The sequence below is a fragment of the Erythrolamprus reginae genome, chromosome 1, assembly GCF_031021105.1.
Source record: "Erythrolamprus reginae isolate rEryReg1 chromosome 1, rEryReg1.hap1, whole genome shotgun sequence".
Classification (NCBI taxonomy): Eukaryota; Metazoa; Chordata; class Lepidosauria; order Squamata; family Dipsadidae; genus Erythrolamprus; species Erythrolamprus reginae.
This window is the reverse complement of record NC_091950.1, coordinates 277,692,729-277,707,781: the sequence shown is the minus strand read 5'-3', so window position 1 is coordinate 277,707,781 and position 15,053 is coordinate 277,692,729. Positions and strand designations below refer to the sequence as shown.

General features: G+C 38.3%; 1 protein-coding gene across 1 annotated transcript in view; it reads left to right on the top strand.

Annotated features, from left to right (window-relative positions):
* The window catches only part of LOC139173930 (collagen alpha-1(IX) chain-like), a 73,475-nt gene that overhangs the window by 28,846 nt on the left and 29,576 nt on the right, over positions 1-15,053 (top strand). The window contains exons 9-15 of the mRNA XM_070763920.1: positions 5,355-5,408; positions 5,963-5,998; positions 8,783-8,806; positions 9,672-9,725; positions 11,319-11,372; positions 13,228-13,260; positions 13,626-13,682. Of these exons, the coding sequence (XP_070620021.1) occupies positions 5,355-5,408; positions 5,963-5,998; positions 8,783-8,806; positions 9,672-9,725; positions 11,319-11,372; positions 13,228-13,260; positions 13,626-13,682 (312 nt within the window). The remainder of the gene's footprint in view (positions 1-5,354; positions 5,409-5,962; positions 5,999-8,782; positions 8,807-9,671; positions 9,726-11,318; positions 11,373-13,227; positions 13,261-13,625; positions 13,683-15,053) is intronic.

Genomic DNA, 15,053 nt, shown 5'->3' with positions numbered 1-15,053 from the left:
GGCCTCAAATTTAATTCATATTACCTTCAACTAGTATATGCTCCACTGACTTAATATACATGTGCAGAGAAAATTATGTACTTGTTTTGTATAGTCTATGTTTGGAGTATGTAAATATAAGAGTGATTAATGTGGATGACCCAGTCTGACAATGATTATAATAAATGATATTCTCCATTTGATATTTCCTCTTCGGCAATCAATTTGGAGAGCTTGCTAAGTAAGAAAACAACATTCTAAATTTGTACTATTAGAGTTTCCACAAAGATAAACTTCTTTCACCTAAGATTTTTGTAAGAGCTGCTTATTCTAAGGAAAAATAATTGTAGGTAGTCCTTGACTTACAACAGTTCATCTAGTGACTGTTTAAAGTTACTAAGGCATTAAAAAAGGAATTACGACAGTTTTTCACACATGTGATTGTTGCAGCATCCCCATGGTCATGTGATTGAAATTCAGACACTAGACAATTGACTTATTTTTATGATAGTTGCAGTGCCCTGGGCAGGGGCGGGCTACCATTCCCGTCCCTACTGGAATGGGCCGGGAGCACCTTCCCACGCTTGCCCCCTGTGCAGAAGCGAAAAGAACCTGGAAATAGGCAAAAACAAAGTAAGTGCCTGCTAGCCGCTGACCACTGCCATTTGACCCCCCCCCCCACATGCTCACCACCATTCACCCCACATGGCAGATTCCCTCCCACCGCCTGCTCTGCCATGCTGCTGTCTCCTCGCCACCATTTGCCCCATGCGCAGGAGTGTGTTTCTAGCTGGAACGCTAAATTGGGCTCGCCGCCGTAGCTTGTGAGTGCTTGTGGGGCCAGCGCGATTTTACTTTTGCATCTGTGGAGGCAGCAAAATTGTGCATGGAACCGCAGGTTTGCCTGTGTTTCGGTGAGTATTTTTTGTTTCCACGCATGCCGAAATACGGGTGCACCTGTGGCTCTGTGCGCGATTTTGCTACCTCTGCAGATGCAGAAGCAAAATCGTGCTGGCCCCGCAAACACTCATGAGCCACCGCGGTGAGCCCAATTTAGTGTTCTGGCTAGAAGCCCACCCCTGCCCACACACCTCTCACGCTGGCTTCTCCGCTGCCCGCTTCCACCTACCATGCTGTGCTGTGAGCGGTCCGCCCGGCCCTTACCTTGCTCCGGTGACCTCCTGCAGGGGCGCTGAGAGCATGCAGGCCGGGTGGCCTGCTCTGTGCTCTCCTGCACCACAGGCATCTCTCTCCTGTGGTGCGAGATAACAGGTGCGTGGGTGGATCTCAGGCAGGCTGCTTTTGCCAGCTGCCGCTCTAGGTGCCACATTGAGATTCTGGCTGCTGCGCATGTGCAGGAGCCAAAATATCATGCACAGACATCCTTCCGGCAGCGAAATTGCCAGTTTCTTTGCTTCCGCGCATGCGGTAACTGCGGATACTGGTAATTTTTTACTGGAATCACTCCGTTTGCATGTGCACAACACGTGCATGCTCCAATGGAGCAAGCCCACACGCTCCCCTTCTGTCGGCGGAGCAGCGGTTCTGGCTGTTTTGGCTGCTGCCTATCACTGGTCCTGGGGTCATATGATCACCTTTTATGATCTGCACAAGCAGTGTCATTGGGCAAGGTCACTTTACTTAACAACCATATTAGTAGAATTAGAATTAGAATAGAGGTGGAAGAGACCTTGTGCCCACATCCATCTGGTGGTGATGCTGTCTGTCCCACATTTTTATAGTTTACCAAGAAGTAGATAGTGGTCTACTTTGTTGAATGCCTTGCTGAAGTCTAAGTATATTATGTGCACAGCATTTTGTCAAAGAATGAAATAAGATTGGTTTGGCAATGATCTGTTTTTAACAAACCCGTTCTGGCTTCTAGTTATAACTTTATTTGTTTCCAGATATTCCCATATCTGTTCTTTGATTCTTTTTTCCACTATCTTCACAGTTGTTGTGTATGTAAGTACGTGAACCAAATTTGCATGCCTGGTGCCGATTGGCCAAAGTGCGCCCAGTGAATTCAAATGAATGTCAGATTGTCCGCTTCCAAGAAATCCCCTTTTAAAAGAGGCTGCCGCAAGCCACTTCATTCATTCTGCTTGCCCTCCAACTCGAACCCAAATAAACCATTGCTAGGTACCGTGCTGATGAGTCCTTTATTCCTTGATCTAAAACCAGGTATTGATGTTAGGTTAATTGGTCTGTAGTTTCCTGGATCTAAGTTTAGTTTTACTAATTTAACAACTGCAGTGATTCACTTAGCAACTGTTAAATAAAAGCAAAAAAAATTGTAAAATGGGAAAAATTCACTTAACAAATGTTATAGCACTTAGCAACAGAAAGTTTGGGCTCAATTGTGGTGATAAGTTGTGGATTACACTTGTATTGGTCTCTTTCAATAAATAAACTAATATTTATTTTATTATTTAACTTAGCAAAGACTTGTTTCTGTTTGTTGAGAGATCTCCTTAACTTAGCTAAAACTTGCTTTTGTTTGAAAAGAGAGCTCAAATCCTTTAATGTGCCATGCTACAAAATGTGTTCCTAGTTTCATATAATTAACTTTTTAAAAATAGCAGGCAGAGAACAAAAGCCTGTATCCATCCATACCATATCTGAATCGCATTCCCAACACAGACACAATTTAATAACCTTTCGGAGAATCTGGTTTTACATATATCTTCTGCATACAGCATGAAATAAATGAGTTCAAAGGAGCTTTCATGCCCTTCAACTTTCCCAAATCACCTGGGGATTTCACTTGATAATCCCAGGTGAACATCTGCCCTTCGGAAATGTTTATCCATGCACAGTAGGGGGGATACGTGCTTCTCCTGGTAAGTATGAATGAAATGAATTTCATGCACTGCTGTATCTCTTTAACAAGCAGGCGGAGAGCTAAAGGCTTAAAGAGCAGGTTTCCAAAAGCTGCTTAAATTGACGCAATTTGCTTCTGAGTCAGGGGGCATTAACTTCTGAGTAAAGGGGATAAAAGTCAACAGGAAGAAAAACGACAACGGCCTATATTTCCTACCATCTCTTTCTGTTGAAACTCTAAAAAGCTGGAAGTTAGGAGACTGGAATGAGGCACTTTTGGTGCCAGTTTCACTCCACACCACCTACACACCCACTCACCCACTAGCTGGTCCTTCTGTAGGGAAGCAACTCCATTGTTAATGCACTTTCTGGCTTCAAGTTGGTGACCCTCTGATCTGTCAGGATGATCAGTGCGTTGGCTAGGAGTTGGATTTTTCTGGATCTCTAAAATTCTCAGCCTGGCTAAGAGAACGGAAAAACTTAGAAACATAGAAGTTTGACGGCAGAAAAAGACCTCATGGTCCATCTAGTCTGCCCTTATATTATTTTCTGTATTTTATCTTAGGATGGATATATGTTTATCCCAGGCATGTTTAAATTCAGTTACTGTGGATTTACCAACCACGTCTGCTGGAAGTTTGTTCCAAGGATCTACTACTCTTTCAGTAAAATAATATTTTCTCATGTTGCTTTTGATCTTTCCCCCAACTAACTTCAGATTGTGTCCCCTTGTTCTTGTGTTCACTTTCCTATTAAAAACACTTCCCTCCTGGACCTTATTTAACCCTTTAATATATTTAAATGTTTCGATCATGTCCCCCCTTTTCCTTCTGTCCTCCAGACTATAAAGATTGAGTTCATTAAGTCTTTCCTGATACGTTTTATGCTTAAGACCTTCCACCATTCTTGTAGCCCATCTTTGGACCCGTTCAATTTTGTCAATATCTTTTTGTAGGTGAGGTCTCCAGAACTGAACACAGTATTCCAAATGTGGTCTCACCAGCATTCTATATAGCAGGATCATAATCTCCCTCTTCCTGCTTGTTATACCTCTAGCTATGCAGCCAAGCATCCTACTTGCTTTCCCTACCACCTGACTGCACTGTTCACCCATTTTGAGACTGTCAGAAATCACTACCCCTAAATCCTTCTCTTCTGAAGGTTTTGCTAACACAGAACTGCCAATACAATACTTAGATTGAGGATTCCTTTTCCCCAAGTGCATTATTTTACATTTGGAAACATTAAACTTCACAGGCCACTCCAAATTTTGTTGATGTGGGAAGCAGAAAGCCCTGGTAATTTGGTCCGCAAGGAGTTGGGCAGCTTAAAAGTAAATCAAATCAAATGAAATCAAATTAAATTGTTGGGAGTCCTTTTGCAAGCCATGGTCTGCACAGGCCACTCCAAGATTGGTTGGTGTGTGAAGCAGAAAGCCCCGGTGACAGAGTACATAAGAAGTTGGGTTTAAAAGTCAATTAAATTAAATTGAATTGAATTGAATTGAACTGTTGGGAGTCCTTTTTGCAAGCCATGGTCTGCTGTACTAAGCTAAGCTAATAGTGCTACTGTCCAATTTCTCCTACTCTTCTATATACCCTTTGGCAATTATGGAATTGGTAGTAAACATTTTCGTAGTAGAAAATCAGGGCAAAACAACCCACCTTTAACAAGTAGGAGTTTACCTCCTGGTGCTTTGTCTAAAAATATAACTGTAACCAGGCATCTCTGAAGGAGAAGGAAAATATATTTCACTGACTTACAGTAATGCTTGCAGTATATATATTCCAATTCATGCAAAGCATTAGATGAACCTCTAGGAGTCATAATGGATCCCAAAATATAACTAGTATCTTGGTCTTGAGTTACAACCTTTGACTTTCTTTATAATTTTTTGGATTATTCGTGGCATTAAAGTGGTCAGCAAATCTCATCATTGGTCATATCCTGTGATAATATCAGTGAATAGAAGCCTCTTTCCTTCTTACTAAAATAACGTCTTTATTTCTTACTAAAAATAAAAATGTATGTGAAAAAGACATTATACATTCATTTTCCAAAATATTTAGCTTTACAAGTTGTACGAAGGCATAGATCCTGTCTGAAGCAGAAGGCTCCCGATTCACCTTGGCTTCATTGTAAACTGAGCAGGCAGATATCAAATGTACTGTCCTCAAGTAAAACATCATTTTTGAACCTTGGATCATATTCTGCTTCTTCTCATGTTTGTTAGTCAAAACGTAATACCAGGTCCAACTCAAAATTTTAGGCAATTCCTTACTGAGTTGAATGTAAGACTGGGAACAGACCTCTAGTTTTTGAATGAAAGTTTTATAATTGGGAGCCTTTAACACAATCTCTAAATTGGATGTAGGGGCTGGATCTGAATGCTGAAATCTGTCTGAAGAAAGTCTTGAACTTGACTCTTAATGTCTGTGTGTGTCCGCGCATATATAGAGAAAAATTGCTTATCTAGCAGGTCATTAACATTCTTTTTTTTCCAGCCAATTTAGCCACTGACTGCACTAAAAGTTAATATTTTATTTCAAAAGGGATTGACAGGACCTGATGGATCACCAGGGCCAACCGGTACAAAAGGACAAAAGGTACGATTAAACTCTTTCATTAAGATTTCTTTTCCATTTTTCAATCTCCAGACTCTTTTATTTAATTATAGGATTGTAGGTGCTTGCCAGTTGCTGAATAGTAGTAGTAGTAGTAGTAGTAGTAGTAGTAGTAGTAGTAACAACAACAACAACAACAATAAAAACTAGTAGTAGTAATAGTAATAATACTCATAATCATCATCATCTCAATAGGTGGATAAAATGCCAAATCCAATCTAAAGATCTGGCTGACTATATGATGAACCACAATAACAACCCACCTTTTAATATATCTATACTTCAAGATGGCAAACATAGCTAATTCTCCTGTCTTCTATTTTCTCCACAACCCTGTGAGGTAACTTGGGCTGAGAGACATGACTGGTCCAAAATAACTCAACTGGGTTTTTATGCCTAAAACAAGTCTAGAACTCACCACCTCATCAATTCTTGTATTCTGCCTTGTTCCTAAACAAAAAAATAACATAAGCAAACAAGAACGTATAAAAATGTTTTAAATATTTGAAATGTTGTAACATTTATGATTTTTTTAGGGTGAAGTGGGCTTGCCTGGAGGACGTGGACTTCCTGTAAGTCATTGAGTTTTACATGGTAACTTTTTTTTTAAGCAACTGGAATTATACACTACTCAAAAAAATAAAGGGAACATTTAAACAATACAATATAACTCCAAGTAAATCAAACTTCTGTGAAATCAAAAACTGTCCACTTGGGAAGCAACACTGGTTGACAATCAATTTCACATGCTGTTGTGCACATTCAACTTTGTACAGAACCAAGTATTCAATGAGAATATTTCATTCATTCAGATCTAGGATGTGTTATTGGAATGTTCCCTTTATTTTCTGAGCAGTATGTTTCCTTAACTATTCTGTAAAAATTAGACCTTTTTAAAAAAAATAAAAATACCCCACATCTTTAAACCTGGAGGAAGTTTCTGGTTATCTATAGAAGAGCTCAAAAAGTACTTTCCTGTCTTGAAATTAGCAAGGGATATTAATCTTTGTGACCTTCATATTATTTAATACCAGAAAATAGCATTGAGTTGATAGTAGAATTTAAATTCCAGCAGGAATCTGTTTTTATTTGTCAATAAGATTTGATAACAGAGTTTATTCAGTTGAAAATGCTGAAATTTGCAAAAGGAAACACTCAAAAGATAACTGCAAATGTTGAAGAAGAACTACAGAGAAAAAGGCTTTGTTAGAATGAGTTGGGTAAAGGTAGGGTTAGCCTCCAATTAAATTATTCTTCATGTGGGATTTTTGTTAAAATAATAACAAGTGCTTCTACCTGCAGGGCATCCTGTGCCTGTGTGTGTGTGTGTGTGTGTGTGTGTGAGAGAGAGAGAGAGAGAGAGAGAGAGAGAGAGAGAGAGAGAGAGAGAGAGAGATGGTGACTGCAGTTATGCAACTGAATCCTTGTTTTTTTAAATAGGTATGTGTAGAAAAACGTCAGGACTGATTTTATGGATATTTTGACAGATTACATTCCACCTACAGACATACACCTACCTACCATACTTCTGATCCCACTCTAGCTTTCTCATGGCAACCATTTGCATTTAAGAATATAGTTATGCATTTATCATCTTTAAATTACTTCTCAGATGACACAGCTAAGTGACCTATTTATTAGCATGGCCATTTAACTAACAGGTGCCAGTACAATGAAGCAGTAAAACTTAAACATGGAGATAAATGAAATATGTAAAGAGGGTAGAAAGACCGACACCACCTAATAAAAGGAACCTTAGCTTTGTTGTTCAAAGCTGTTCTGGATGACATTGGAACATTCCTTATGGGCTTTTGTTTGTGGATTCTTTCTTTCTTTTTAAATTAAAGTTAATTAAATTAAATGGGTAAATTTAAAAACCATAAGGTTGCTGTGAAATAGAGATAAGAATATCAATAGAACAGTAGAATGTTATTATCTACAATAGAGTATAGTATAATGTTATTATGTAGAAGGAAAGTGAATTATATAGTATGATAAATGGCCTAAGTGGACTTATGAGAAAGTTTTCAAAAAAGCTGGTTTCCCAATAGTTTGTGTGGTAAAAACTGCCCAGAATATTTGCAATATCTGCCAATTTAAGAAAGCTGAATTGTGTAAAGTCACCTTGAATTTTACAGCTGTGTTACATTGAAATCTCTGGAAAAAAGAAAAAATAAAACTGGTGGAGATCAAATATAAGTTGGAGCCAGTTAAAATATACACCACACTATGATCTATTGTTTTAGTAATTCTTTTGCACAAAACCAAAGTCACTGTTTTTGAAGTTTTATATCTTCCTTTTCTACTGCATGGGCTTGGTAAGTAGCTCAACTCAGTCTAATTCATGATGAAATTACAAATCACACCTTTCCATAATCATGAGCACATCATGGCATTGTATAAATCAATTTGTAAAGCACAATATGGGTGAAAAAAGGCAGAGGTAAAATTGATTTTGGCTGGGTTATTATTATATGCAACATTCTTACATTTCTTTATTAATACAGTATTTTGTAGACCACTTACTTCCCAAGATTCAAAGAGGATTAGAATCAGACTAAGAAAAGTATAAATATAAATTTATTTATTTATTTTTATTAGAATTGAAAGGGACTCTGCAGGTCATCAAGTCCAACCCCCTGCTCAAACACGAAATCCTACATCTCCCTAGCCAGATGGCAGTCCAATCTCCTCTTGAAAATGTCCAGAGTTGGGGCGTTCATAACCTCCGCTGGCAGGCCGTTCCACTGGTTGATCGCTCTGACCATCAGGAAGTTCTTCCTTATTTCCAGGTTGAATCTCTCCTTGGTCAGCTTTCATCCAATGTTCTCAGTATTTAAAACAAAGAATTAGAGGAAACCTTTCAAATTGACTATGAAATCGTCATTCATTTCAGTGCTTGGGCCCATTCTATCTTCTTTTAAGATTTGGATAGTGGAATTCTTGTCTAGTCTCCTTCCTTTGGGTAAAGAGAACAGAATTTTGCCTCTTGAAAATAAATGTTAAAATAATCCAGAATAAACTTCTCTAGAAAAATGTGGTCATTTCTAGGATAGTGTGCTAATAACTGTGAAACCTGCATTTTAAAATGTAAAGTTGTACTTTTAAGCACAGATTAATCAAGCAAGAAAACGGCTTTGTCTCTTTCTAAATTATCACATTTCAACATCTGTCTCAAAGAGAATTAAAACTATCTGAAATTCTTCGCTAACTCAACAAATTGAAGAGGTGAAACAATATTTTCTGTTCCCAGTTAAAAATTTTGGTGTTCGTTCTGAATATATCTACAGTTGGTTTGAGTTGGAAACTAAACATATAAAAATAATAATTAGAAAACTTTGTTTTTTCTATTTTAGGGAAAGGGACTTCCGGGACCTCCTGTGAGTAGGATTGTTATTTTTTTCACTTTGAAACAGTCTCCACATACCAAGTAACCATCTCAACAAGCCTCCACAGTTTTCTTGGCAACATTTTCAGAAGTAATTTGCCACTGCTTCCTCGTTAGGGTTGAGAAAAAGTGACAGGATCAAAGTCATTCTTTTATGTACACTGAGAGCATATGCACTAAGACAAATTATTTGTGTGTCCAATCACACTTGGCCAATAAAGAATTCTATTCTATTCTATTCTATTCTGTTGGCTTCATGCTTAAAGTAGGACTAAAATCATATTCTTTCAGTTCTAATCTTCTGCCTTTAATCATTCAACCCAAACCAACTCTTGCATACCCAAACCAACTCTCAAATAGAACATAACCCACCATGCACAATTAACTGCCTATTAAACTCTTCTGTTTAAGAAAAACCCATCCATTCCTTAGACTGGATTAGCTTTCAAAGCAGGGGTGATTAATCCTTGGATACCTCCAGCACTTTTTATGGTCCCAGATTCTTGCAGGTTTAAGGACGATACTTTTAAGGAGATGACATAGAACTTTACTCTTACCAAAGTTTAAGACACTGATTTCACACGTTAAAAATGCCATACTCCCAAATGTTGGATGGGATTTTATTTTCCTATTTTGGGCATTTGGAATGCAAATCAGGAAGCTTGAACTAAGACAGAAGTCAGATATTTTGTCTCTTTTAGACTCTTACTAGGCACAACCTTCCAAGGTGATATCCTTGACTGCTGTTGAGAGATTAATAGTAATAATAATGCAGCAGCAGGACAGGCCCTGTTTACATTAAAGTTTCCAATCCCTGTTATAAAAGTTTAATTAGTTTCTAACTTTTTTCAATACAGGGTCCTACTGGTGTAGGAGGACTTCCAGGAGAAGTGGGAAGAGTTGGGACACTGGTGAGTACTTTGTTTCATATTCCATAAAATCATTGATTAATATTTGCCTCTTTGTTAAAGCTTTTAGCAAAGATATCCCTCAGGAATGACTGACACATTACACTTGAATACACTAAAATGAATCTACCCTTTAGATATATCTTTGAAGGATTGTAAATTGTACCTATCCTCACCCCACAAATAAGCCTGGGTCTTATATTAATTTTTGCTCTAAAAGATGAATTGGGGCTTATTTTCCAATTAAGTCTTATTTTCAGGGGAATACAATACTAAATGCACGTGTCTGGCTGATTATCTTATCTTGGCCTTATTTTGGAAGTAAGGCTAATAATATGAGCATCATGAAAAATCATGTTAGGGCTTATTTTCCAGTTGGATCTTATTTTGTTGGGATAGCACAGTATTAGCCATTCCAAACTTGATAATTTTTAGATGTTTAGCTGTACAGTAGTACCTCTAGATACGAGCTGCTCCACATGCGAGTATTCCAAGTTATGAGCCGCGACGCGAGCAAAATTTCTGTTCAACACCCGAGCTCAAATTCAGGATACAAGCTGAGCTTCCACTAGGTGGTGCAAGAATCTCCTTGCTTCCAGTTATCTCGGTGCGAAAAACAAAGTCTAAAGGCATTCATTCGAGATGCGAGTTGATCGACTTACGAGCTCGGGTCTGGAACGAATTAAACTCATATGTCGAGGTACCAGAATGTCCAACCAGCACAGAGGGCACAGATTGTGGAAATCTGTTACTGATATTGATCTCTGCAGTAGGATGTCACCAATATTATAACTATCTCTAAGGGAAAATATCATACTTCATCTTTACTCCATTGCCTGTTGCCCTCTATGGAATAAATAGAGCTTTTATTTAAGCCTACACAGATCTTATTATGTTTGCTATATTGTACTTAATTACACAAAAAGCTCTTCTTAATTCCTATAAGTAGCATTTATTGGAACTCAATTGAATACACACTAGATTAGATTGGTTAGCATTCTCTCATGTGGTGAAGTCTCATCTGGGAATATTACTTTACAATTACTGTACAAGTAGTCATTCCTATGACTGCTTAAATTGATAATAAAGGGTTTACAGCTTATTCCAACTGATGCAGATTAAAAAGTGAATCCAATTAAATTCAGCTTTTCCTCCCAAATAACTGCACATGAGAATGATGTGTGATATTTATTTGTTGGGGATTGTAATAAATGAAGTCTTTCAAAACTCCACAACTTAATGTGCCCATTCTGAAACACCCATTGATTTGGAATTATTGATTCTTCTATCTTTATCTATGCACTTCCATAATTAAAGGTGTATATTTAAGAGACTTCATGTAGGAATCCATTTGTATGTAATCAGCTTCCTACATCAGTTGAGAGATAAAAGTAAATGAAAGGTATGAATCGTTTTAATCTCTTTTGCTGTTCTTATTTACGCTGCTTTTCTTATTCTGAGCCAGAAATCTATTCTGTCCCGGAATATTTTTGGTGTTTAATGCAACCAATGTAGAGTTTATTTGGTTTTCATAACCCTTTCTTCTAAGAGACTTGGATATACAGTTTATTTTTATGTTGTTGTGACACTGTTTAGGGTGATCCTGGAAAGAGAGGCCCCAAAGGAATGCCAGGACCCCCAGGGCCAAGGGTAAGTCTGCACAATTTAAACAATGCGTACGATATTGTACGCAAAGGAGTAGCAGAACCAGGAGCCTGAGTTAGAAGAGGCGTGAGCCTAGAATTTGTATGTTAGTCACAAGTGAATTAAGTCCAACCCCTTTTGATTTCTGTTATCCTTACTTAGCACGAAAATTGTGCTATCCATTAGTTGAGGGTATTCCTGTGCCAACTCCCCCCAGAGATTAGAATTGCCCCCACCCTCCATGCCTTTTGTAAGCTTCTTAAACCCACCTCTGCCGTCAGGCATGGGGGAACTGAGATATTCTTTCCCCCTAGGCCTTACAATTTATGCATGGTATGTTTGTATGTATGTTTGGTTTTATAATAAGGGTTTTTTTAGTTGTTTTGTATTAGATTGTTACATGCTGTTTTTTATCACTGTTGTTAGCCGCCCTGAGTCTGCAGAGAGGGGCGGCATACAATCAATCAATCAATCAATCAATCAATCAATCAATCAATAAATAAATAAATCAATAAATAAATCAATAAATCAATCAATAAATAAATAAATAAATAAGTTTAATTGCACCTTCATGTGTGGACCTGATCTTTTGTGCCTGACAGATAGTGTATTCTTAAAAAGGAAATTGAAATATTTCAGGCTGCAGAATCTCTTAGTTAAAAGTAAAATTCCAGCAACTCTTAAGAGGCAAAGCATCAGAAAAGGGCGGCATACAAATGTAATAAATAATAATAATAATAATAATAATAATAATAATTATTATTATTATTATTATTATTATTTCAATACAACACAGCAAACGAGATCACTATGCTGGATTTCGTATTTCATTACCAGTCGGGCGCTTCCCAAGCACCTAGGCCTGCGTGATGTAGCGGCGAATTATGTTTGCCGATCCCAGTAAAGCGGCCTTTTGCAATTGACAGTTGGAGATTTTGTCAATTCCGATGGTTTTCAAATGTCCGCTGAGATCCTTTGGCACTGCGCCCAGCGGGCCAAGTACCACTGGGACCACTTTCACTGGCTTATGCCAGAGTCATTGCAGCTCGATTTTTAGATCTTCATATTTCACTAATTTCTCTAGCTAATAATAGCTAATAATAATAATAATAATAATAATGTTGTTATCATTATTATTATTATTATTATTATTATTATTATTTTGTCATGATCATAAAGACCCTTGGAAAGGGGATGACTTCTGAATGGCAATTAACAAGCCCCAGTCTTTCTTCTGTTCTTTAATTGCTGTAGACATCTTGGCTATGTTTTTTTCCATCTGTTAGTCTCTCATGGAATTCCATTACATTTTTGGAGAACTCCAGTGCCCATCAACTAGGGAAATCCTACTCTAGTCAACATTACCAAGTTTTGCATAGCATGGCAAGTGGGCCCTTTGCATTCTATTTTACATACATGTTGTTCTGGCTTATTTTCCAATGGTGCCAGTTGATCCAATGCAGTACTAATTCATCTTTTCTGAGTAAAAGGGCAAATGTATGAAGGCTGCCCATGTTTGTAGTTCATCCTATTTATTGAATGCAGTCAAAAAGCCAGAAATCTGCTTCTTCTACATGGCATATGTACAAATTCGCAGCATGAATGGAGAATGTAATACTGAATTGAAAAAAATTGTAAAGGCACATTCCAATTTTATAGGGAAAGAGGTCCTACATTTTTCAATATTGATTCTGTCTGTGAGTTTAAATAGGTCCTCTGCTGGTGGTGGAAAATAACGTTGACCTTTTAAAAAGCTCCTTTACTGCATTTGTGGATCTATACTTCTAGCCTTATTCATTCAACTTGATGCTTGGCAATATCCATTGCTATTCTAATTTTAAACTTTGCTAATCTACTTCAGGGAACAGTTAGCCACCATGGTGGAGATCCACTGGTAAGATATTTATCTTCCTTTTTATGGATGACATCCACCCTCCTGGGCTTTCAGAAAGCCCTAAGAACCTGGCTGTATTTCCAGGTCTGGGGTTAATGTGGTTGTAATTTATATGAGTGGGGGCTGTCATATTTATTCTACTGTTTGTGCCATTGGGCCTTTAGTTGTTTTGTACATAAAGTATATCTATAGGGGTCTTAATTGTTTTACTGGAGGTAGGAGAATTGTCTCTATGTGACTTTTATAAACTGCCCAGAGTCTTCTAGAGTGGACAGTCATACTAATTAAATTATAGTAAATTAGTAAACAGAATTTCTCTAATCAATATTTCTCCTTATTAACTTAGTTCACTGTTTCATTTTTAGTGTCCAAATGCCTGCACACCTGGACATCCTGGATTTGCTGGAATGATGGGCATGAAGGTAGGAGAGAGGATGGGCACGATACATTCTGGGTATGATTGTATATTTGTTGGATGTTGATAAGTTTCAAACAATGTTACAGCAGTACCATAACAATCTGGAGTTAAGGTTAAATGTCACTGGAACATGAAACAAACATTTATTATATGAAAACCATTTAACAATTTAATAAATGCTACATAGAGCAATAGTACTATGAATTAAACTGCTGCAAGAAGACTGCACAGACGGACTAGAAACACAGGATGACAAAGTAGAAATCATGTTACAATGGAATATCTGCAAGAAATACTATTTGTCTGCAAGCCAGAGCTGGTGGGAACACAAAATAGACAAGCTCATAGAAAAAGCTAAAGTGCTTCAAACAAAATACCTACCACATAATATAGACTTAACAAATGTCAATAAGAAAGCCAAAAGAAGAAGAAAAAGAAAATCTGGGTAGTGGAAGTTGCAGTACCTGGAGACAGCAAAATTGAAGAGAAAGACCTGGAGAAAAATTACAAAATATAAAGGCCAGCAAATAGAAATACAGTGGAACCTCGACATACGAGCAGCTCTACTTACGAGCTACTCGAGATAAGAGCTGGGAGGGGAGCAACATTTTTGTTCGCCTCCCGAGCTCACATTCGGGATATGAGCGCCAAGGAGCTGTCTCCTGAAGCCGAATGCTAACTTCCGCGTTCGGCTTCAGGAGACAGCTCCTTGGCGCTCGTATCCCGCGCGCCACTTCGCAGCTGTCTCCTGAAGCCGAACGTGGAAGTTAGCGTTCGGCTTCAGGAGACAGCTGCGAAGCGGCGCGCGTGTTTTAAAAGGTTGCAGCCGGCCTGGGGGGCTTGCCAGTACCCCTCGAGCCCCCCAGGCCGGCTGCGACATTTTAAAACACACGCGCCGCTTCGCAGCTGTCTCCTGAAGCCGAACGCTAACTTCCGCGTTCGGCGGCAGCGGTTTTTTTTTGTTGTTGCACGGATTAATTGACTTTACATTGTTTCCTATGGGAAACAATGTTTCGTCATACGAGCGTTCCGACTTACGAGCCTCCTTCCGGAACCAATTAGTCTCGTAAGTCGGGGTTCTACTGTAGAATGACAGTGGCAAATGAAAGCAAAGATACTACTAATAGTAATAGGTACCTTGGATACAATGCCAAAACAACTGAAGCCACACTTGAACACCATTGGCATTGATAAAATCACCATCCGTCAATTGCAATGGCAGCTTTTACTTGGAATACCTTTAACGCCATCAAATAACATCTGCCTATTGTGGGTCCTTGGGTAGAACTCAATAGGTAGATAAAGACACCAAATTCTGGATGATTGTGTGACCAACGAGTCTATGGAGAAGGGCGGCATACAAATCTAATAAATA